The sequence below is a fragment of the Megalops cyprinoides genome, chromosome 25 (genome assembly GCF_013368585.1).
Source record: "Megalops cyprinoides isolate fMegCyp1 chromosome 25, fMegCyp1.pri, whole genome shotgun sequence".
Lineage (NCBI taxonomy): Eukaryota > Metazoa > Chordata > Actinopteri > Elopiformes > Megalopidae > Megalops > Megalops cyprinoides.
The window spans coordinates 15,597,338-15,622,729 of record NC_050607.1 but is presented as its reverse complement, the minus strand read 5'-3'; the positions used below and the strand labels follow the sequence as shown (position 1 = coordinate 15,622,729).

At 43.2% G+C, this 25,392-nt stretch overlaps 2 protein-coding genes across 2 annotated transcripts in view; both read left to right on the top strand.

Annotated features, from left to right (window-relative positions):
- Positions 1–8,396, top strand: part of cped1 (cadherin-like and PC-esterase domain containing 1) — a 60,061-nt gene extending 51,665 nt beyond the window's left edge. Inside the window, exons 17-22 of the mRNA XM_036519737.1 lie at positions 1,136–1,272; positions 2,895–3,112; positions 3,353–3,454; positions 4,042–4,129; positions 4,690–4,836; positions 6,413–8,396. Coding sequence (XP_036375630.1) covers positions 1,136–1,272; positions 2,895–3,112; positions 3,353–3,454; positions 4,042–4,129; positions 4,690–4,836; positions 6,413–6,643 — 923 coding nt within the window. The 3' untranslated portion in view covers positions 6,644–8,396. The remainder of the gene's footprint in view (positions 1–1,135; positions 1,273–2,894; positions 3,113–3,352; positions 3,455–4,041; positions 4,130–4,689; positions 4,837–6,412) is intronic.
- A 4,104-nt stretch (positions 8,397–12,500) lies between these two features.
- On the top strand, positions 12,501–18,395 carry LOC118771818 (protein Wnt-16-like). The gene is made up of 4 exons (XM_036519890.1): positions 12,501–12,882; positions 13,063–13,289; positions 15,313–15,599; positions 17,931–18,395. Exons 1-4 carry the CDS (start codon positions 12,791–12,793, stop codon positions 18,393–18,395), a joined length of 1,071 nt encoding a protein of 356 aa, XP_036375783.1. The 5' UTR covers positions 12,501–12,790.
- The last annotated feature ends 6,997 nt before the right edge of the window (positions 18,396–25,392 follow it).

The following is a 25,392-nucleotide window of genomic DNA, read 5'->3' as shown; positions in this document are numbered from 1 at the left end:
TTTTTTTCTTTGTTCATTCTGGTAATCCCCGGCAATATACTGTGCTTGTTTTATTACATATTATCACTTTTCCTGTGGGATCCCATCACAGTCTCGGGAAGGCATTGTGGATGGGCTTCAGCCTCATACCTTTCGTTTTAAACCCCAAAGGGCTGAGGGCATGAGCACAGCGCTTCCTCTGATGTAAAACTGATCATCCAAAACAATTGCCCGGGTCAAGAGACCGGTGAGCGTGAGGCTAGTGTTGTAGAGAAGATGTCGACCCTTGCAGCTGTAGATGCCTGCTGTGAGGGTGTTTCTGGGAGATGAGCTGGAGAGGACAGGTCTGGGGAGTCCGTTTTCAGTGAAGATGGGGGATCTGTGATTAGACAGTGTTGGGCAGGGTGTCTGGAGTGCATGGCCTTTTGCATCAGCAAGCAGGGATGTTTTGGGGGCGGGGATTCAAACATAATCAGCAATGATTGGGCAAGAACAGGAAAGTGCTGTTGGTTTTGCTGCAGTGCAAGGTAGGAAACAGCTGGGATCGATATACACAGGCGATAACCTGACAGGGTTAAGACAGGGGAATTGCAGTTCAGGAGGATATCTCAGCCCCCCTTCTGCCGTGGGCCAGAGGTCTCTCACAGGAAAACTGTGAACGCCATTTTACACCAAGGATCTAGCAACACTTTCTCAGCAGAGATCAAAATGTTCCTTCTTAACAACAAGAGCCTTACAGCTGGAAAACGTGGGAACGTGGAAACCTTGGATTGGATTGGATTGGATTGGATAGTCCCCGAGGGGCAATTTGGTTTGCAAACAGTAGTCAACACAACCAACACACATCGTAAAATAAATAAAATATGAATAAATAAAGAGCATAAATATATATAACATACAGTAGATTGTCATCATATTAAAAATGCAATGAGATATAAAACACTGAGTCCATTAGTCCATTGTTAAAATGTTATAAGTTACTGATAGATTGTCTTTATAACTAATTTTTAACAAGTTGCCACTTCTATTTTATATTTAATCTCTATGAATTTAAAGTTTATGAAAGGAATTTTAACACAAACATAATTATACAGGGTGGCAGACGCATTCGGTAAATATGAGGATTAATGTGTTTTATGTCTGTCTGTCTGTGCAGGTCGGTGGGTGGTGCCATGCCTTAGTTGCTCTGACAATAGAACCTGCGACTGGAGGGAGGTGAGCTGGCGTCCGGACGGCTGCTACCACCCGCTGCTGGCCCGGCCCCAGCTGCAGAACTGCATGATGGGCAGGAAGGCAAGTGCTCGGCCTGCCTGAGTGGGTTAGCACCGCGGCACAGACTTGAAGGGAAATAGTCTGTGCATACGACCCAGACCAGAACTGTGCTTCCTCATCTGGCTTGAACAGAAATATAGAGATGCTCTGGGTTGGTGTACAGCATAAGCATAAGGATCTCTCTCTCTCTCTCTCTCTCTACCTCTCTCTCTCTCTACCTCTCTTTCTCCCTCTCTCTCTACCCCTCTCTCTCTCTCTCTCTCTCTCTCTCTCTCTGTCTCTCTCTCTTTCTCCCTCTCTCCCTCTCTCTCTACTTTTTTCCATTAAAACTCAGCAGACAGTAGGTGTGATGTTAGGTAACTGTTGGCAGATTCACTGACATTTTGTGGCTTCTGTCCTTTCTGAATGAGAAACATTCAGTCCAAGCTCTCCAAATGGAAGTTCAGTTTCCTCCCCGGGCTGTGTTCTAGGCAGCTGTGTGTTGATTTAGAGAGCGTCAGATAGACAGTGACAGTGTGATAACTTGGTGGTTTTGGTGCCCAGCCCACACTGTCTGTGAGGGGAACAAGCCACAGCTTCCACGTTCAGCCAATTAAGCGTGAAACAGAGTGGCATTTAAAGCAAAGTTCTGGTGTCGTTCCAAAAGGGCCTCGTGGCCCAGGTGTGAAATGGCACCAATTTCATGCTTACGCAAAGCATTATGGGCAAAAAGTGGCTCCTTCATCAGGCTGTACAGCCAGGATCATTATTAAAACATTTTAAAAAATTCCAGGTGACCAGTCAGGAGCACATCAGAGGTAACCTAATTGACAATTGGCTGAAAATGAAAAGTTATTGTCTGCTCAATGCAAACATGGCCGAATGGATTCAATTTATCCACACTGGTTTGACAGTTAATTTCACGAAATACTTTAACGCCTAAAGCCAGTCGTTCAGCCAATCTCTCATTTATTTTGTGTTAGCTCTACCTGTGAATTCCTTTGTGGCTTAACTGAAGGACATCCAGGAAAATTGTGCCACAGGATCAACTCTTAACTCTGTTTCTTGTACTGTTCCCAAGAAAGCAAAAGTCTGGGTTTTTACTGCCAGGTGGCCAGGTGATGCAACTGCAGTGCATTCTGAGTCATTCTGTTCATGAGTACTGTACTGTAGGGAAATATGTTATGTATGCAGTTGAGTGCTGATGGGTGATATAAGATCAAACTGGCAGTCTTGATAATTATAAAAATGATTGAAACTTCTGAACAATGTGACCTTCACAAGTCTCATTCAATAAAGCTGAGCTTTGGGTCACTAGACCTTCATCAGAGCATCAAGCGTGTAATGCATATGTACACAGTATACGCGTGGTTAAAGAGGGAAAGCATGCCTGTGTCAAATCAAGTATAAAGCCCATGGGTGTAGACCAGTCACCTCTAGCCACTCAAGGGAAGTGATGCTGATAAGCCAGTTGCTTAACGATCAAGCCACACCCCCACAAACATGTGCTTTCATAGTCAGTACACACAAAACACTTGAAGTTCCACAGAACAGTCCTCATTTATCGAGTATGAAATTGGGGAATATGTATATACACACACATACATACACCACCCTTGCACCCACACCTGTATAAATGTGATCATTATTTTGCTGTCTCCCAGGTCCTGTTCATCGGCGACTCCACCAACCGCGGGATGATGTACTACCTCATGGAGCGCGTGAACGCCACGCTGGATGACTGGGACAAGGCCCACGACACAGTCGTCTACCATGTCAACGAGGGCAGGACCCTGATCAGCTACTCCTACTACCCCCAGTTCTGGCTGGAGAAGGCCCGGAGACCCACCTTCGAGCAGGCCCTGGAGCAGCTCATCAAGAGGTCAGCTATCAACGTCTCTTCTTCGCTTCCCTCACAGCTTTCCATTACATTACATTACATTGATTTAGCAGACCCTCTTACCTTCTTACAACTTCCAAAAGAACAGGAGCGCATCTGTTCGGCTTTCTTGCAGGATTGGATGTTGGGGGATTTCAGTAGGTGCTATAAACATTTAGGGAGGGACAGGTGAACCAGAACCTTGGTTCTGACCCGTCTCTTCTCTCTCTGTGCCTCTCCCAGGTCCCGCCCTCTGGAGAACTCCCCCCAGACGGTGTTGGTTACCGGGGGCGTCCAGTGGCTGAACACCAACCACCTGAACATTCTGCATGAAGTCCTAAAGAGGTACCTCACCTCACACCCCCACAGTGATGTCACATTGACATTAAGCGGGCTGGTGAAATAGGAGTGGATTCACACTCCTGTATTTGATCTGAGCACTTGCATTATTCACAAAAACAGCATGACTCCTCATCTAAAGAGTCTTCTCCATGTAAATGATGTCCCAGTCCTAGTGTATATGTCATGTTTGAAAATGCAATAGGAAGCATGGATTGAGTACCTTGGACAGCTCTGAGCAATCTGACAGACTTGGAAGCTAAATTTCTGACATCACTGTAGTTCTATCCTCCATAGGTCGTGGTTATTGCTGCACAAGCAATAAATGCATTAGAGAATAATTGCAAATGCAAAAAATAGAATAAAGACCTGACAACAGAAACCACTATTTATAAAAGGCAACAGATAATTCAATATAAATAGTATAAAATGAAGGGAAGAGTTTCTTCAAGAGGTCGTGCGTGTTTGTGTTTGTGTGTGTGTGTGTGTGTGTGTGTGTGTGTGTGTGTGTGTTTGTTTGTCTGTGTGTGCTTACATGCGTGCATGTGTGCACATGCGTTTTTCACTCCTTCCATATTATTTTTGTCCTCCAGGGAAAATCTTCTCAACATCCTGGTGGTGATAAAATCTCTCGGGATGGGATTCCACCTACCTGTGGACGGGATTCGCTCACTGTCCCTTGTGAGTATCTGTCCGTTCGTTCATCTGTCCTGTCCATCCTGTCTGCCTGTCTGTCTGCCAACTCACTTGTGTGAAGGAGGATTCTGCGCTTGAGAAACCACATTACCTTTTAAGACCATGCAGAGCATCAAATCAAGTGAGGCCTGACTTTTGGCTTTAACAAACGCCAAGATATTTTTGTGTCTGTGTTTTACATGTGGTGTTGAAAGAGACTGTGACACCTTGTAAATATTTTACAGCCTTGAAACGGGTGCGATTTTAGTCAGAAAAGCTACTTGCAGGTCTGGTTAAAACCTGCGGAGTGAGAATGTCAAGGCTAAAAAAAAAGATGAAAAGGGATTTTGGCTGAGTTAAAAGTGAAATACCAAGTAGTGCATAAATAAATGTGTATTCATTTGTTACCAGAAGCAAATACATGTGTGAATGATGGATTTAAGTCTTCACATGCAATGTTATTTTTTCAAAAGGTATTTTTATGTTTGTATGTATATTTAAAGTTTTAAATGTTTGCAATTGGCTTAGTACAGTTTAAGCAAAAACCCTTTTTTGTATATTTCCAGCGCGGGGTGCAGGATCTTTACAATGTGAATGAGGACATTCTCACAACTGCAAAGCTTTATGGGTTTGAGGTCATCGACACCTTCCGCATCACAATGGGGCGCTATAAGGAATTCCTTCAGGGAAAGTGTGCCTGTCATTTCCATGAGGTAACCTTCCATTTGAGCACTAGCCAAGTGTCATTTCCCTACTCATTGGCTTCTGTTTATATATCTACATCAGCATTAAGCCTCTTTATTTTTCTCAACTGCATTACTCTATTTTAGTTACCAAAAACACACACATAGTTAGTGTAGCTTTTTCATTATACACTCATATCACAAAAAAACATGTCATTAAATACCACCCTGGATAATACATATACTGCTGTTATTTGATTGTTATTATGGCTGACAGTAAGGTAAGGTTTTCCTGGTCAATGAAAATGATTGCCACAGGACAGAGCACCCTGTAGTTATTACTGGGATTTCCCGCTATGACAAAAGCATGAGTAGATTATTTTCACATGTGGTGGCTATCCTGAATGGAGTTTAGGTCTAAACCCTTGGCTTTTATTCCCCAAAAGAAGGTAAAAACAACCATTACCTCAGCTAACAGGAAATACACTCTTGTTTTGCTGATTGAACATGCCCATCGGTCAAAATCCCAGGAACTCTTCTCAAATTATGGCCCCTATTCTTCCCGTCTTGACGAGTCAAAGACCCATAATTCCTTGCAATCTATCAGGGAAACTTGCTCTCCGGATCAGTTAATGAGTAATTGCCAATGAGACCGCGTTTTTATTCGCTAATAAAGTGCATGCTGGTAGCAGATGCGTCCAGTGGTCTGTCTGAAGTGGTAGCAGCTCCACACAAAACGTGATTTTATTTGAGCTACATGACTCTTAACGACGGAGTAGATTCCTATGGCAAGCCAGAAAAATTTTCATGGCTTAACCATAGATAATTAATTTAAATGTACCCAAAATCAGAATGGATTTCAAAATTCATTCCAACAGCAGAGGATATCTTTCATCACTGAACTGACAGCTAATATGATTTCTTTCATGCTGAAGAATCATCACCTGTGTGATGTGTGACGCTGTTGAATAACTGACAAACAATGGCATTGGTGAAACTACTTTTCATCTCCGTACTTAACGTTATTACCGTTACTGTTATTAATGCTGTGGCTGCCCATGCCTTGATCTAAAAGGAGAGACCCCCAGGCTGCATAAATTGAAGTGTGTGGTTTTTCCTTTGTCTACATATTCAGTTTTCAGCTCACAGTGGCACAGTTATTTATGATCACGGGTTTCACTGAGAGCCAATTATTTCATTTAGGTTATTCAAGTAAGTACATGAAAGCAGAAAGAACAGAGAGAATTTGGCTAACCACGATTGGCCTAACCAGTCATTTAAAAGGGACACCAATTTTTTGTAAACAGTAAACAGTTATGCTTTGATGATGCCCCAGTGCATTGTGGCAAATGGTGTTGTTTTGCTTCGGCAGCGTAGCATAGTGGTAAGGAGCAGGACTCGTAACCGAAGCGTTGCTGGTTCAATTCCCCACTGGGACAGTGCCGTTGTACCCTTTGGCAAGGTACTCAACCCAGAATTGCCTCAGTAAATATCCAGCTGTATAAAAGGGTAACGTAAAAAATTGTAACCTAAGTCATTCTGAATAGGAGAGTCTGCTGAATGGAAATAATGTCATGCAATGTAATGCTCTGATTTGTTTTTCCAGGTTGAGAAGCTGACGTTCTCGGAAGAGCCGCTGCACAGAAAGATGAAGCTCTTCCGACACTCTGAGGAGAGCAGGGCCCGGGCCGGCGAGCCGCCGACCCTGCAGGACCCGTGGTCCGCCTCGAACTCGCCCTATCATGTCAAAGGCACGATAAACCAGGTCTACTCCGAGGTTCTCCTCAGCAGGCTGTGCTGGAGGAGCAGGAAAAACGCGACCGCGCGGTCTCTCTGAGATACAGCGTGTATGAGACTGCTCTCTGCAGAATATGACGCTAATCCACCCCTGATCTGTGGATGCTTATGGTGTGACATGTCTCCACACTCTCAGCTGGGGATTTTGAGCCGGTTGGAGTTGGAGTGAAAAGCAGTTTAGCTGAGACGTACTCGTGAACGCATACTTGGATATTAACCAACAGGAGGAGTCTTTACAAACTAAACAAAAAGACATGATATTCTGCTGAGCAGAATATCTTGGTTGACTCTTAGCTAGCTATTATCAATGAACCCAGAAACTACAGATGATAATTAGCCTCTGACCTTACTGGTACAATACACTGGATGTCTTCACATCCATGTTGAAAACTGTATGCTGTCCCTGTGAAATAACTAAATGCACTACCCATATAAAAAGTAATTATTACGATATTACATTAGGTCACAAATGACAAAAACGTTAATGTAAAAATATTTTGGGGTAACTAAATTATATCTTTTCTCATCAACATGATACACAGACCAAAGATTCAAAATGCCCATCAGGTTTAACAAGCAAATTTGAGTTCCATTAAATTGATAAATCTCAGTTCAATTCAGCACTTATTGCAATGTACTTCAATATTTTTAACTTGCTACTGAAGCACACTTCCAGTCCCCTGTAGCATTTTTGTCATCACAGAGTACAGATTCTCACATTTTATGAATTTTATTCATTTTTGACCAGTGAAATGGCATTCTATTTATTTCATACAACAGATACAATAATTGCAATAATATTGCTTCTATTGAGTTGTCAGAAATGTGACTGAAGCCATGTATTTTCAGAATCTGTGTTATCTGTGATGCTAAAAATTCTGCACCACCATGGATGTAAAAGAATTTCCACTGCTGGTTTTATTTTGCGCTGGGAGGTCAAAGAGAACCTCTCTTCCAGTGAATTGTACCAGTTTGCAAATTTAGGCTGACGGAAGAGTAATGAGAGTTGTAGAGCTGGTGAAGCTCCCTTCACTCACATTCTGATGGACTGGGACCGCAACCAAGATGGTGACGGGTTTGATTCTAGGCTTCTAGAACAAGGGTAATGCAAAACGAAGTGAGGGAACATGCAATAATAGGTTAGGATATGGCCCAGTGTTAAGCATCTGGAGAAATACAATGGTGTGGCTTAATGAAATGGAGCCAAGGTCCAGCAATTGGACCCGTTCTACTTTCCTGGCCCGCAATTGGCCAAGACTCTATTAGACCATGTCATGTGACCTGTGCCTCGACACCATAAGGTCAGGGAGAAGGGAGCGCGAACGAGGCAAGAACGACTGCAGCAGATGTAACCAATGAGAGCTGATTCGGGCAATGGAGTCCGAGAGGAACTTTTAAGTAGCTGCTGCGCGACCAAGACGGGCAGCCAGTTCCGCCCAAACATCGTTAGTCACCGTCGACATTACCCCGCCTAATGTTCCAGCTCGCGCACAACGTTCTCGCAACGTTGCCAGGACACCGCAGCGGGGGGGGGGGGGCAGGATTGTTTACAGTGTGGCGGAAAACGCCGCGACGGCAACGCCCGTTCGGAGTGCGCGGGGACAGCGCACACCTCCAGTGCCAAAAATGCTTCTCAAAGCCATCTTTCGACACGGTGGGGTCTCCACAGACACCTTGCACAGGTCTGCAGAAGCCCATTGTCTTAAATCCCACATACCTCACTGTCAAGCAGACAGCTTATTGTATTCAAAGCCAAAGGTCTTGCAGAATTTTTATATTGTTATACAAATGTCTTAAATATCAAAATGCCTATATATTCTTACACATTTCTATATATTTTTATACCAATTCATGTGCCTTCCTTGATGGTCAGAGTGAAGTGTTTGTAAGAACGTTGTTTACAAACCGATGAGGTATTATGTGTGTGTGTATTTCAAGTAGAGGTTGATTTCTGTCAGGGATCAATGGGTCAATTGAAGGAATTTATTTCCAGGATATGAGCCGATTCCTGAATTATGTGTTTATGCAAGAATAAATTGGGCTTGGCTGCCATGATTTAATACAAATTGAGTTTACAAGGACAGTGAATTGAAAGGAATTTAAAAATGGATTTTGCCCTAAATCTGTGATAGACTGAGCTTGTGTAGTGTTTTGCGTTGAAATGAAGTGTTCAAACACCTACCGAAACTAGCAAGCGATCCAGATTTTATTTTTATAGTTTTATGATGTTATAATTACCCTGTTGCTATAAACATATTTGGTCATCATGTATGTGTATTTGGCACCAACCGATAACTGACACTTTATGTGGTCATTTTGAGGTCATATTTCATTTTAGTATATCCAATATAAAAAAACGGCAATTTATTTGGCAGCTTTCTTTGTGAACTGTGGTTATGCATAATAGAAGAACTTTAAACATACAGTATTACACACCATAATTATTCCATTTTGAATGTGTATGTATCAGTAAATGCTTACATTGAAATGTATATTTTCATATGGTAACTGTGCCTGTTATAATATTTAAGTAAAGTACAAGTTTATTCATGTTGAATTTATTAATCCTGACACATTTGTGGTATATTGATAAAACTGTGATATAAAGCATACATTTCTCAAGTGACCATGTGGACAACAGTCCAGAACAGTTTTTTTTAAACTATTGGAGAATTCTGAATTGAACTGAGTCAGACCCATAACAAAATGTAGCATAAAATAGTTAAATATCAGAAATAAATTATAAACAATGATTGTAACGTATCTCTAAATTATTTGTCCGTTGTATATGGCACTCAGCAGAATGCAATAATTCTTAACTTGAGCTCTCCTTTCTTCTGTTTTTATGTTTGGATCTGAACCTCATCGATGGAGAAAGGGGTAATGGGCTTGTGGCCAAGAGGTTTTGCGTTCAGGTCCCAAATTGGTCAATTCGAGGTATCGCACCTACCCTCACCTGCGCTGGAAGGTCCAGGTGCGCTGTCGGGTTTGACGACCACTCAGAGACGGGCGCGCCTACGGTCTCAAAGCAAATGTTCGCTGTCATGCAGCACAATGAAGTGTGATGTGATTTAACAGGCAGTCTGGCAGATATCAGGGATATCCCGGCAGAGTCCTCTCCTCTGCGAGGGCTAATCCGGAGACACTAACACACGCACAGCAAATGGAATTTTACGCTGACGAAGAATGGAAAGGCATGTGCCGCGGCTACGTTGCGCAAGACGGACAGATAGAGAGGGATACAGACCCACCTCGTAATATGAGATTCCGAAATTATTCAGCCTTGCTGAATGGCGGCACGTGTCCTCCAGACCGCTTTGATGCTAATCATTATCTGCCCTTATTCCATGGCCTGTTCAGTTGAACACAGCCACGGATTCCCTAAAAGCACGCCGTCCGATCAAACTCGAGCAGCGATTTTGTTCAAACGCGCACAGATCTGAAATCTGGAAATATAAAAGGACAATGAAGAAAAAAAACAAGGTTCAATTTGTAATGTTAGTAACGAGAGAGGAAAAGTGGCGAGGAAAATGAAGGGGGGGAAAGGTGACGCCCGAAAATGTAAAATGAATTATGTAAAACACGTGCTTTTTCTAGTCGCTGTGTGCTTGATTTAAACCCTGTATTGTTGAAGCTAAAATCTCCCCACGAACGTGGGAATGCGCAGAATTAAGCACGTGACTGATCATATCCGTCAATCACCGATTCTTCTGCCCAGTTCTGCTTCATTGATGCGTGGACCAAGTGAGACTCGCCAAAACAGCGCATTTGCTGTGAAGTTCAATGTCCTGTTGCCCTCTATTAACCCAAACGTGTCAAACATTCGAGAAAAACGTAGTAGTGACTTGCATAATTCCCTGCAATGGCTTAAATCATGCGTCCATACGACTTTGCTCCAAAATTAAATGGCCGACAAATTTAAAGCATTGTGTCCTAATTACGTGTAGACAGCTTTGTACGCTGGCAATATTTCATCGCGCCTGTAACGGGAGCACGAGCCTACAGTATGTATGCTGAGGAATGCGGCTGTAATTGAATACATTGGCGCAGAATGTTCAATGGAGCCTGTGGACGCCCGAACAAAGTCCGTGTATTTACTGTCGAAGATTCACGACCAACGCGTCTGATGAAATACAACGCGATGCGTCTGTTTGTGAGAGTGTGAGTCGGGGAGTTATGGTCGAGATTCAGTCCTGTGCATCTCATTTCATGCGGGAAGAGAACGAAGGATTTCATTCAGTCGTCCTCAGCTCAGGTTTGCGGTCAGATTTCATTGTAGGCCCGTTTCCCCCCCAATTTCTTCGGCGAGGTCCATGTCAGTTGCGGGAAAGCGAGATGTGAAGCAGACGGCCTCTTGTAGCCAGAAGGTGGGATCGCCTCGGCCACACAGCACTGCCTCAGTCACACAGCCTGTAATAATAATCGCCTGGAAATAAATTCGTAAATTAACGCGCATGTTGCATTACATTGTAATAGATGAAGTTTGTATTAAAGGAAAATGCGTGCGTTGTATTTTTGGCATACCATTGTAAGATGTATTAACAGATATTAAATTAATTATATGGGCATTTAATTTCTGAATGGGGCGCATAATCAAGCGGCAAGACGTTGATTTTGTACGGTTTAGCTTTTCCGTATGGGTTTAGTTTCCAGGCATTCATTTATTAAGTTTGGTTTTTTAAAATATGTTTCGAGTTTAATTTTTTTTTTTTGTTTCGTTTTGTTTTGATTTAGTGATTATTGTTTTCGGTACATTTAAAAACCACTATGGTTGATTGAATAATAAATGGAAATTTCAACAAAAATGTTTAACTGGAAAAACATTTAACTGGAAAAAAACGGATATTTGATGCCTCAGTCTCATAAAATTACTGCTACATTTTTTCATGTAATAACATTTAGTTTACATTTTTGTAACATATGCCAGTTTAGCAAAATTGTGGCTCCGTAACAATAAAAATGACTTCTGATGCGACAAGCAATACATCGAATTCTGAAACGCGCTGGCACGTGTGTTTTTTTTTGGGATATTCTTAAATATAGTCTTGTAGTGTCATATCAGATGAGAAAATCTATACATCAGTTTAAATGTGGAGCTGCACATATTTCACGAGCTGTGCCAGCGTTGGGACAACAAATTATTCAAAAAAAAAAAAGTTAATTAGTATTTAATGTCACGGTCTAATACAATAATGAAAAATCACAGTAACCATAATAATAATCACATAATCATAACATTTAAAACACGTCAGTTCATCCAATTTTTTTTAAAATATGAAAACAATAATATGCTTTTGTTTTTATTCAATTTTTCGTTTGGTTATTTCCGATTCAGACTGCACGTCTGTTTTATCATTCATTGTTTTGTTTAAGCAAGTATACCTCTGTCCTGTTGCATAAATTTCGGTTTTTAATATAATATGCCAGTGTATTATAAACATTATAAACAATCGTTTTCGCGTTTGTCTTAATAAATTGTGCAGAATACTTGCAACAGCATTCGTTATTGTACTCGACTAGTACACGTATTTCGCTCCCTGTCTTCGCTGATGCCACATTTTAAGGTGCAATAGACTCCGACTGACCGCCACTTTCAGAATGTATTGTTTTGATTTGGGGTTTTTTTTTCGTTCTTTTTTTAGTATGGGGATTATTAATTCAGATCATGCGTGGCCTCAGTTTAGTTGCATTGAAATTATCGGCGCTTGACATGGCAAAGTCCTTTTCAAGATGCGCATCTTCACCCGACCGTGCCAACCAGCTCAGCAAGTCCCCTCACTCCAGCCACCCTGTGCCAGCGTCAGAACAAATTCTCCACCAGCGTCCAATTAGCTTTAAGAATCGCCAAGACTTTTGAATATTAATAGCCAGTCAGGCCAATCGTAGTCTGGCTGTTAGCACGGGAGGAACGTTCAACGTGAATTCCGTGAGATCAGGATAAAACTGAATGCTTCCGTACAAGGAATGAAAACTAATCGTATTATGCATCAACCTTGGAGTCCAGTTGTCAAAGCAAAGCCACGACTCGTCATTTAATGCATGTCAACAGAGGGGATTTCTAAAAGAGACCGCCGACCGAAGAGTAACGCCAAGAGGTCCAAGTTAGTTAGCTAAGATGTAAGAGTAATACACATTTAGACAATATCGATGGAATTTGTGGCATGGTGCAGTCTTAAATGCGGTGGTCATGGAGTGTCGGGCTTTTTGCGGAATTTACCAAATCTGCATTGTTTTTGTCATGTTTTGGTTATACCCCCTCCATTGCAGAGGAAGTTGGATGTAAGTAATATCGCTCACAATGTAATGTAATGTAATGTGACTGGCTTTTTTATTATTTAATTAAGTTTCGTAATTTATTAGTAAATTAGCGACTAAGAGCGCATGACATTTAAATTTAATTATGCAGCCTATTTCGTTGAGGGGAAAATTTTTGATTTTATGAACCGGTCTGCATCGTAGGTGGCTGGGCATTACGTCTGTTGGAGTACCAGAGAAGATGGGATGCGCAAATCTACCGCTCACAAATAAACAAAAGGATCTCTGTAGGAAAAAGCCATATCTCTTACCGAGCATCAAGGACGGTGCGCGCCTCGGGATTTCCGAGTGCCAGACGCAGTTTAAGCACGAGCGGTGGAACTGCTCCACGACGAAAGAGGTGTCGGTGTTCGGGTACGAGTTAACCAGCGGTGAGTGACTGGAAGTCGTATCATTTCATCTGTTGCTATTCATCTGAGAACTGTTATCTGACAATTTCCTTTTGAGTGCACGACAAGCTTGCGGGCTGTCTGAAATAGTTTTTAATAAAAATGAAAAATACGAAAATCGAAAGGCTGCAAATACGTATGCAATTAGTTGTTTAAGAATGTTTTAGTGAATATTGCAATTAATTTAGTCGATTTTAATGTACCCACAGTTATGGACTTGTAAACAATTTTTATATTTATTCAATTTTCCCCGCTTGCGTGTACTGCCGAACGTGAATTCTCCTATTTGCACATAAGCTACCTTCTTGTTCACAAATACTTTCTTTGTTCCTAAGAGTCTCATAACTGTTTTCTCGTGGTGATTTTGGGTAGTAAAATGTTTCACATTTCGGCCTGAAAAAGGTGATTTGATTTGTGAAGCAGCTGCTGGTTCTCGCCTGCACAAGGCAGCGCGCGGAACGGCGCACATCTGCTTCGATTTACCCGTCTCAACACACCACTTATCTACGGTCAAGTGTTGTCTTTGAAAAGAGAACTACTTCACTCGCCCGTTTTTAATCCAGTGGGGATTGTAGTAATTACGAGATCCAGGAATGACCTGTAATATTAGACACAGTTACTTTGTCTTCAGATTACACGCCAAAATTCTGTCTTTTTCCAAGATTCCAAACTTTAAAAGCTGCGCACCGCGACTCAGCGCCGCGTCCTTCCCTTGCATATTACCTTACGCCGCCTGATTCTATCACAATCAAACATGTGAATTTCCCAATTCGCGAAAAATGCGTGCAATGACTTTGAAGCTCAGAAAGCGTTAGGTGATTTATGGCCGTTAAAATAATACACCCGGGTCAGAAATTTCCGGACACTTCCAAGATACGAGGTTAAGGTATTTGGAACTTTGAGTACAAATACCCCTTCTCAGTGTTGTCAAGCGAGAATTTTAAGCCAATTAGATAATTGACTAATAGGTGAATGTTCTCTTATTGAATTAGGATTGGGCAGATTTGTCACGGGCAACATATGACTCAATTATAATATAACATCGAAGATGTAAAACAGCTATAATTCTGTGTTTTTAAAGTCGTTTCACTGGTGTTTGATGCACGCTGTATACAGTGCAAACGGTGAACTGCTGTGGGCCTAAAGTACAATTATTGTATTTATTTCGTATATTCTGTTTTATATCACCGTTCATAAAATACAACATGGCGGAGTTCTGCATAGAGATTCCTGCGTAATGTGCGACATATTAATGCAACGTTTTGTTCGGAGTTTAAGAGTAACTCGAACGTCATAAAAATAGGCGCGTCCATCAGCTTAACAGAAACAAAGTGATGTTCGCAGTGGCTTCAACTTTCAATAACTGTTAGCAATCTGTTTAATTAGTGCCGCATTTTACATACATGCATTGTTTTTAACAAATTGTACAGACAGATGTTTTGTCTTCTCCAAATTACCTTCAGGGTTTTCTCCACAGCATTTCTGAGCGTCCCACACCTATAAATCCAACACGTGATGATGCAGCATATGTAATCGTCATAGTATTACTAATAGTCTTGGTACTATCATTTTACATTGCTTTTTGCACACTGATTTTGGACCTTTTTGGAATTAAGGCAAAGGGCTTCCTCAAGGGTGTAATACTCTAATCAGTGTACAAGACAGGAGTCAAATCCAATACATGTCTACAACAAAAAATGTTGCGCAGGCGTGTATAACACAGAACTGAGTCAGCATGTGCATGGAGCCTTTGATAGGTCTACAGAGTTGTCAATATCCAGTAAATACCGCCCTCAGTCATCCCATCCTCCAATCACAGCAGAGTCTGTATGCATCTTGGATTGGTCACCAAGGGTATGTGCAGGGAACCCGGAAGTCCCCAACATCAGACGTGCTACAGAAATGCTGGTTTTGAGTATTTACTCTGCAGCCAAACGTAATAGAAAACGACCTCGATCCCCTGACCCCTTGACCCCTGACCTCGCTCTGTGATTGGCCGCCGCAGGGACAAAGGAGACGGCCTTTATCTACGCGGTGATGGCGGCGGGCCTGGTGCACGCGGTGACCCGCGCCTGCAGCTCGGGCAACGTGACGGAGTGCTCATGCGACACGACCCTGCAGGGCAGCGGCTCGCCCAGCGAGGGCTGGCACTGGGGCGGCTGCTCCGACGACATCCGCTACGGCACCTGGCTCAGCCGCCGCTTCGCCGACGGCTCCGCCGGCAACGCCTCCGCCAAGGGCAGCGACGCCCTGATCGCTGTCAACCAGCACAACAGCGAGGCCGGCCGCCAGGTGAGACCGGGAGAGAGGAGCGGGGTTCGAGAATGGGGGCATCCGAACACATAGAGGAGCTGTGACAGAATGCAGGTGTCAGGAGGGCACAGGCTCGGGAGACAGCCATTACAGAGATACAGGTGTGAGAGCAGTACAGGTGAGGGGGTCGTTACAGGGGTATTACTGTGAGAATGCTACAGGTGAGACACAGTGCCGTTAAATATGCACAACTGTAATAATATTACAGGTGAGGAGGAGTGCTGTTACATGTATGTGGCTGGCTGAACAGTAGACTTATGTTTTTTTGCTTTACAGACAGTCCACAAGTCACATTATGTCAGTGCATAACATGGATTTTATTCAGATTTTCTTCAGATTTTACTCTTGAGCCATACGCTTATAAAATTATTTTTTATAACAGGTGCTTTCATACCACACCATTTTTTGCATTGCCTACCTAATAATACAGCAAGTAATGCTTCTGTACACACTACTCTACACCACACTCTACACTATCTGAGAATTCATTACATTTGTATATTTTAAGTGGGCTAACATAAAAGTGAATTTATGCTTGTTGACAGATATGTTACCCAGGGATGTTAATACCGCCATTCAGGTAAAATACCTAACTCAATGAGCCATAAGCAAGCACTTGAAAGATCTCAAAGGGAAGTAATAGGAGAAACCCTAGCTGGGGTGCTGCTGTGGCACTCTTGAGTGAAGTACCTAATCTCAGCACCTCCAGTAAAGACTAAACCACACCGGTGGTTCACACAGTATAAACTGTACAACTCTCAGAACTGTGCATTGGCCTCTGTGTGGCTATAGGCTAAGGAAGTGCAAAGCAATATTACAATAAATGTACACCGACATGTTATGCTACCAAACATATGTACAAACTGGATGGGGATTCCTTATTTTATTTGCCTCCACCTTAGTAGATTTTGGCCCTCTTGACCCTGTCAGAGGCCGCCTCCTGGGCGTTCCCTGCCTGTATTGAGTGACCCCGCTTAATTCTGAGGTCAGCGTCCTGTGAAAAGCCTCAAGGGCTCGTAGTAGACGAATCATGGGCAAACGTGCACTACATGTCTCCCACGCTGACAGGCACCGGTTTCCGTGGGAACCGCGGTCGGTCACCGAGCGGTGAATTTCACACCACGGTAAGAGGAGAGTGTCTGTCACCGCACGTTCTCAGGGACCTTACCCCCCAACCGCCCCCCCCCACCTTCTGTAACCAGCGCTTTGGGTCTGCTGCACGTACGCACTGCTTTCCCGCTCCTCTCCCAGTCACCGTGGAGACAGCTCAGACTCGCTCAGGGTCATCCAGAGTGTCTCCATCCTGGCCCTTAGGCTTGCGATGGAACAGATTTTCTCGACATTCTCTCCAACGTTTCTGGATAAATAACTCTGAAGAGGTCTGGTTCCAGTCTTCCCAAATTGTTACGAGGCCCTGAGAATTGATTACATCTTAGGCCAGACAGCAAGGCCTTTGTGGTAGGATATGTTTGGTTTTACAGTTCTCCTTGTAAGAGCTAGATATTAACATGTTTTTTTTTTAATGGGTCCAAAGCTAGTTTAGTCATAAAAAGCTTGATTGCCCTAGCAGTAAGAAACTGTATTGCTTTAGCATGCAAAACTAGATTACAATACCGTACATGATTGAATACATACAGCTGGTCATGGTGTTAATATCGTGTAGATCCACCTTGCGCTTCATGATGGCTTCACACATCATTACCATGTTGTTGAATGATGCCTAGAGGTGCTCCTGAGGTTATTTAACTCATGCTGTGTTTACTGTGGTCCAGAGCTCATGGGAGGTGAACAGCCTGCCAGTGTGCTGGTATTGTCCCAAAGGCACTCAATGGGAATTAGGTCAGGTGACTGGACTGGGAAATAGGCAGTACAGTTCCATTCTTCTTAGAGCTAGTCTAAGGGGTTTGCATTGCTGTCTGACATTGTACTGTATGTCTACAATGTCACTTATCTATATTAGAAAAGGCCCGTAGTGCACTTGTGCGGTTCCAGTCAAAACGATTAGTCAAGGTAAGCAGCCCTGTGTATGGTGACCTTTGGGCTGCCTGCATACAAAAAGAAGCCCACAAAGTTTCCCACCCACATTAGAAAGGGCCCACAGTCAGTTGTGCAGTTGCAGTCAAAAGTAAAGAAAAAGTCAAAGCAAGCACTTCTGCATTTGGTGACCGTTTGACTTCCTGTGTACAAAAAATGTCGCAATATTAAGGAAATGACCCCCCCCCTTTCCTCTGTGCTCTCGGTATGAGCAGAGACCCCCCCCCCCAAGTCCGGTTCTGATGCAGTTCCCCTCCCTCTCGCCCCTCTCCGCAGGCCGTGGCGAGCACGATGTCCACCGACTGCCGCTGCCACGGTGTGTCGGGCTCGTGCGCGGTGAAGACGTGCTGGCGCAGCATGGCGCCCTTCGAGCGCGTGGGCGCCTGGCTGAAAGAGCGCTACGAGGCCAGCGTGCTGGTGCAGGCCCGCGGCGGGCGCAAGGTGCGGCGCAGGGAGAAGGCCCGGCGGCGGGCGCCCGTCGGCAAGGACGAGCTCGTCTTCCTCAACAAGTCGCCCAACTACTGCCTGGAGGACCGCCGCCTGGGCGTGTCCGGGACGCGGGGCCGCCGCTGCAGCCGCGCCTCGGCCGGGCCCGACGGCTGCAACCTGCTGTGCTGCGGGCGCGGGTACAACACCCACGTGGTGCGGCGCGTGGAGCGCTGCGACTGCAAGTTCGTCTGGTGCTGCTACGTGCGCTGCCGCCGCTGCGAGAGCATGAACGACATGCACACCTGCAAGTAGCGGGCGGGGGGGCGGGGGGGCGGGGGGGGTGGTTGTGGCGTAGTGGGTCGCGACCCCGACCCACATGGTGACTTTCTTGTGCCAGCTCAGGAAATACGTACGCGTTGCAAAGGTGCAGAAAGGGTCACTGTAAATAGCTAAGGTGGGTAAAGCTGTGCTTTCGGTGTTGGGAAATAAACAACCGCTAGAGAGTGTGTGCAAGTGTTGAACTGCACTGGGAGGAACCAGATTCGAAGGCGTGACTCACAAACTCACTCTGACTCACTCTGGAGACATTCGGACTCATTCTGAGACTGGCTATGGAGAACTTCGTACTCATTCTGGAGAGGTTCAGATTCCCCTCTCGAGAGAAAGACAGAGTCACTCTGGAGTGATTCAGACTTCAGGTCCCGAGGGATTCAGGCTCACTCTGGGAAGATTCGGACTCCCCGTGGAGAGATTCACATTCACTCTGGAGACGTTCAGACTCGTCCTGAGAGATGCAGGCGCACACTGAAGCTATTCAGATTCCCCTCTAGAGAGACTTCCAGATGAACTCTGGAGAGATTAATATTCGTATAACGGTGAAAAGGGAACCCAGGCGCAGGTTAGCAATGGATCTGTGAGCCTACAGTCTTGTAAATAAACGCTGTGCTTTGAATTACGGCTCACACATTATTTCAGGTAATTCAGAGCAGACACGCTCATGTGTAAGTTGTCTGAAGCTCGGCATTTTAAAGGTCACATTTTATTCAGACATTTATGTTATAAATTACCAGATTGCAGAACTCCAGTTATGCCCTTTATTTTAGTTGAGCTGTAAATTTCCTTGTAATTTGGTTTTATAAATGAAATGTTCTGGATTTTGATCAAACCACTTTTTAAAAACACTGCAGCCATAAGATCCGCTTTTTCTTTCCTGATTGGCAAATGATATAGTGGTATCCAAAAAAGCAAATGAATCGTTTGAAAAAGACTTTTCAACACCTACAGCTTTAATTCCTTTGACTTGTTTTGTTCTTCTTTTTAGCATCAAACTTTAAAACAGAATTGAATAATTGAAACAAATGCTGAGCAAAAAGCTGCTTCTGGCAAATTAAAACACTGTACAGTGTCTGAAGGCATACACATTACAGATCAGATATATATAAAAATGAACATAATATTTTAATAAATGGCATTACTTTTTACATTTTGTACATTTTAACTTATGCAACAATCAGTCTTAATCCTGTTTGTTTCCTTTTGTAAATATTTCCTGTCTCTGATTATTATAACCAGGTGGCTGTGCTGTTTTATTGTAAAGCGTTTTCTGTATGTTTGTGCTTTAGGGTGACCAGCCTCAGATCAACGCTGCAGCCATTGTACATTTATGCTGGTCACTATTGAGCACTCGGCAGTGTTTGCATGTGTCTTCCCCGTCAGTTGCTTGTCAAAGAGGACAGACCTGCTGTTCTCTTTGATCCTGAGGTATTCTGCCGTCTGTACCTAAAATGGGGGTGCTTCCCTCTGTCTGTCTGACTGTCTCTTTACTGTGAGTGTGGAACAGTGATTTGTGAAAAGTGACAAACTTCTGCTAAATACCACAAGTGCTTTTTTTTAAAGGGGGTTTAAAGCCAACTGAGCTGACCCCTGATTTCAGCATAGCACAGGAGCGGCTCAAAGGTGAAAAATAAGTCTATTAACTTACAGCGGACGTACAAACAGGGAGAAATGGGCGAAGGAATGGTTCCTGGCTCCAGGAAGTCTGGAAGAATAGAGAGACGTGTTGTAGCGGCAACATTTTAAAAGTCATATCAAGTTTTAAAACACAGGGTTTCAAAGTTGGTCTAATTCTTTGCAGAGAGTACGTTATTTTTTGTCATTGTAAAATAAATTATTTTAAAATACAGAGGATTGTCATTATTTTTTCATTTTGTCGGTGCATGTGTGTCTTAGGTTCCCAGAATGAAATATTTATATATAAAAATTATAGAAATAGAATAGAAATCATTGTTTTAAAAATGGACTTTGATATTTTCAGATTTGTTGTTTTGTATTAATATCTGTTCTTTGCCATTCGTAATTATTAAAATATATTAAAACATACATAATATTGTCAGACAGTATAAATGTGCCCTCAAAATGAAGTCTTTTCCTCTGCCTTTTTTGTTTATGAATTATAATATTTGATTTCCTTACATTTACTTACATTAATTTTGGCTATATTTAGGAGAAGAAAGTTTTGAGTCATCCATTGCTTTGGATCTTGCTTTGGCTTCCATCTGTGAAAGTTGCACAACTTCTATCGCTTTAATTGGTATATACCATTATCGGCTGCCTGCATAGCAATGGAGGCTAATGTGATCTTTACAAATAACATTGCTGATAGGTAATGTGTATAACAAGCAGAGGTCCAAGCATTGATCCTTGCAGTGCTCCATACCTTACCCTGGAGTGATTCGGGGATTCATTGTTAATGTGTGTAAAGATCAGATAGGTTGGATCTGAACTAGGCCCAACAAAGTCTGTTTATGAGGACATGATGATATATAGCATCAAAGACTGCCCCTAAATCTAAGAATGCAAGAACAGAGGCACAGTTCTTGTCAAAGGAGAGGGCTAGGTTCTTACGTTGAATGACAGACCACAGTTTCTTTACTTGAGCTCAAATTAATATCAAGTTTTATGAATCTCATGCTCATTTGAGAGCATATTTTATGAACACCTGAATCTCTCGGCCAGGGTGCTGCTGAGTTGGGGCATATCCTGCCAACATGCATGCATGCATTCAGTTTTAAATGGGTATGTTCAGGTATATCCAGCTGCATTCTGGTACTCACGGTCCTAGTGTGTGTTATGCTTGCATAACAGGTGAATTCAGGTGACAATGTGAACCGGTTACTGGCAGCAAAGGGACATGAGGCTTGTTTTACTGGCAGGGTTTTCAGGCAGCTCATTCCTCACCAGTATCTGCCAGCTATCTGCAAAGCCAGACAAAAGGACAGAGAGAGAGTTGTCAAATCAGATCTCTCTAACAGAACACAGGTTTTTGCCTTGAGGACCCATTGCAGCAAGGGAGAGTTCAAAACAAATTATCGGCCGGACAGACTCATAGTTCCTACTGAGAGAAAGAATGCACCAAGCTGAAAACTGTGTATCCCCAGCAAGCTTAAAACTTGGCGATGGGCTGGCCTGGTCGAAGTTCTCAGGAGTTACATATCAGTCAGTCACAGTCACACAACATTGCGACACACCTACGACCTGAATAACTTCAATAGGCATTATTGTGCCAATGTCAAAGCCACAGTTTTAGAGGGAACACGGTTGAACTATCATGTACTCGTTAGTAAACTCTCATAATACAGGCCTTTCGAACCATTGACACCGGTTAATGTTACTGATAACGCTTGTCTACACTTATCTTTCACAGCTGTCTTTCATTGACATGTTTTTTTTTGGGGGGGGGGGGGCTTGATTTGATTGTCCTTTTGATCTTAAACCTGAAATTAATCATGTGGATTCACCTCACAGAATGGGCAAAAATCCAAGCAAAACGAACCCTGGCCTTTCCTACTGAAACAAAGCACAGAGCAGGACCACCGAAACAAACCAGAGAACGAGACCCCTGACTTCGCCTGTGCTGTGTCTGTTCCCTTTCTCCTAGTTTATTCGGCTTCAGCTCATGATTGCTCTGGGTCTCATGGTATCTATTCCTTTCTCTTTCATCCCAACTCAGCATTGAAAACACCGACTCGCGCCAAGAACGCCGGGCCCCCCGGCCCCTTCCTCCTACTGTATGCGTTCCCTTGTCCATTTTCCCATGGAGCATTGCGGCTCTTTGCCAGCCGCTTGAGAAGCAGAGCGCTTAGCAGTCTGGATCGGGTGAGTGTGCTGCCTGCCAAAACGTGCAACGCTGGGTGCCGTTTCAGCGCCAGAATCGTCGGAATTAAGATTCCCAACACGGCCGCTGTGGTCTCACTCTCTCGTCCTGGGACTGTGTGCTTAACGTTGTTGTGGTGCTGTGATATTTCACTGTTACTCTTAGGGCAGTGATCAGGACTCTTGGTCCAGGAGGGTGATTTTGTCGCGAGAGGCAGAGGCTGTTGTGCTGCACTAAGAGTCACCAGCCTGCAGGGGGAGCACTCTCCAGATTCTCATGTCTGAATATAGCCTCCTCGCTGCTGCACCTGTTTTCCCTGCGGAGGTATGATTTCGATTATTATGCTGAATAAACATCGGATTGTATGCTGTGTGTGAACACATAATGTTCCTCTTCTATATCCCTCTCATCTGCTCTGGAGAGCCGAACCCATGTCCCTGTGGTGATGAGATGGGTTCGCATTGCACTCATTGCACTTTGCACTGTCAGGCTAAATTCCTGCCACTCAGTGTCTCTTTCAGTGAAGTAACTGCGATGAAATAACAAAGAGACGACACAGATGCAAAATTCAAAATAACCAACAGGTTTTTAATGGGGACATCTGTTATAAAAAAATCATTGTTGGATATATTTAGGTTATGATATATTTCTCAGGGCAGGATGATGATTCTACAGCAAAGAAGGTACTGAACTGGTGCTACTGGCGGTTGGGGAAAGTGTTGTTCCTGGCACCAACTACAAATACTGAAAGTTTTCGCATCCTACAGTCAATCTCCGATTGTCTGTAGGATGCAGTCAGTCTCTGATCTCTCTCAATGATTTAATTTTCATATTATAGGGTAAAATTCCTTCTTTTGCCACATTTCCTGTCTTTTGTCTACACATAGGAGAATAAATCATGGCAAGAAGTTTGAGCACTACCAGCAACCAAGGAGTCATAAAACACTTTAACAAGAGGAGGGGGTTGATGGGGCTGATTTGTGACAACTGGTTCCGACACGTGTCCTTTTCTCAGACAAATGAAAGCGCTGACAATTCACACATTTGTACATTTTACAAATATGTTTTAATCTATGATTGTTTTGCTATGTCTTTCATTTTCTTAAGTTACATGCTTTAGTTCTGGCAGTGTTAGCATTATTTAATTACACCATATGCTGTTATGGGAAAAAAAAATAAATCCAAATACAATCTAGTAACTGAGAAATAAAGAATAATGTCTTTATAATGAGTATGTATGTTTGTATGTATTATAGGTAATTCAACTCCTTGAGGAATCACATCTGTTAAAGATTCACCAGCAAGATATAAATCTATACAGAGGTGAGTGGGTTTACACTGAGCACATCAGACTTAACACAGAAACATGCACCAAGCTCTTTTCTAGAATGTTCCCTGAAATGCTCCCTTTGTTCCGCTTTTGCCTAATAACCAATTAAGGGCCTGTTTGAACCCTGAGTGATTATACTGAAATATGGTTTATTGGAAAACCATGTCATTATAAGACGAGTCGTTCTCATTAATTTCATCTTCGAGTTACCCAATTAGTTAACAACCCTGAAGGTCAAGGAACATATGACACAAGTAGATATTTATCGATAACGATCAAAACTGTCATCATGATAGTGCTTGAACTCTCTATCAACACTACCCGAACTAGAGATACATAAAGCCAGAAATAAATAGATGAAAAAAAAGCAAAACATGACTGACTGCTAACATTAAATTGGACGAAAACACCCAATGACATATGTTTCTTTTTCTTGGAGTTTTGGGAATACACTCAAAGCCAGCTCTTTTTGCATGAGCTTGGCTTGGTCTCCCATAATGCCAAGCAGATTTATTCAAATTAATTTGGATGAATTCGTCTGTGATGGACGAGTTGCCAGTGGCACACCATAGCTGTGCTTACAGAGAATGTTGATGTAACGCCATCTGCTGGATATGTTGGGTTATAAAAAAAGCATCCATGAAGGACGTGATCTCACGTGTGTGGGCCAGGTCGGAGCGCTTGCTGTAGACACTGGACCCGGCTTTCGTGATGGACTACGACAAGCTGATCCGAGGATGGGACGCCCGCCGTGGCAAGACAGACATTGATTTCCTCCTGCTCCTCGTGATCAGCCTGACGAAGAAGATGCTGTGGGACTGCAGGGACCTTTTGGTCCGGAAAAACGGCTCTATCACTGTCCCCCACCCCTCTCCTGCTGACTTGTCGGAATGTATTGCAGATTGTTGAAGTTTTGCATTGTTTTGACGCCTGTTAGAACATGCACTATTCTGTTGTATGCTCGCGTTGTGTTATGTGTGGCCGGAGCAGAGGCCCTTATTATGTTCTGTGAACATGTTGTATTTGCCTGGCATCCAGGCATCCATCTCATAACTGAAGGCTAGTTCATTTAACTGAAGACGAGTTTATGTGGGAGTCGAGGATCTCATAACTGAAGGCTAGTTCATTTAACTGAAGACGAGTTTATGTGGGAGTCGAGGATCTCATAACTGAAGGCTAGTTCTGTGACTGAAGACGAGTTTATGAGGGAGTCGAGGATCTCATAACTGAAGGCTAGTTCTGTGACTGAAGACGAGTTTATGAGGGAGTCGAGGATCTCATAACTGAAGGCTAGTTCTGAGACTGAAGACGAGTTTATGAGGGAGTCGAGGATCTAATAACTGAAGGCTAGTTCTGTGACTGAAGACGAGTTTATGAGGGAGTCGAGGATCTCATAACTGAAGGCTAGTTTTGTGACTGAAGACGAGTTTATGTGGGAGTCGAGGATCTTATAACTGAATACTCATTCGTGTGACTGAAGACGAGTTTATGTGGGAGTCGAGGATCTCATAACTGAAGGGTAGTTCTGTGACTGAAGACGAGTTTATGTGGGAGTCAAGGATCTCATAACTGAAGGTTAGTTCATTTAACTGAAGACGAGTTTATGTGGGAGTCGAGGATCTCATAACTGAAGGGTAGTTCTGTGACTGAAGACGAGTTTATGTGGGAGTCGAGGATCTCATAACTGAAGGCTAGTTCTGTGACTGAAGATGAGTTTATGTGGGAGTCGAGGATCTCATAACTGAATACTCATTCATGTGACTAAAGACGAGTTTATGTGGGAGTCGAGGATCTCATAACTGAAGGCTAGATCATGTAACTGAAGA

What these genes read in the sequence shown, in the direction of transcription:
- LOC118771818 (XM_036519890.1), top strand. Translation starts at nt 12,791, where the DNA reads ATGGAGTGTCGGGCTTTTTGCGGAATTTACCAAATCTGCATTGTTTTT. An exon ending in CATTGCAGAGGAAGTTGGAT is followed by an intron (nt 12,883 to 13,062) that starts GTAAGTAATATC and finishes TCTGCATCGTAG; the next exon opens with GTGGCTGGGCATTACGTCTG. An exon ending in CGGGTACGAGTTAACCAGCG is followed by an intron (nt 13,290 to 15,312) that starts GTGAGTGACTGG and finishes TGGCCGCCGCAG; the next exon opens with GGACAAAGGAGACGGCCTTT.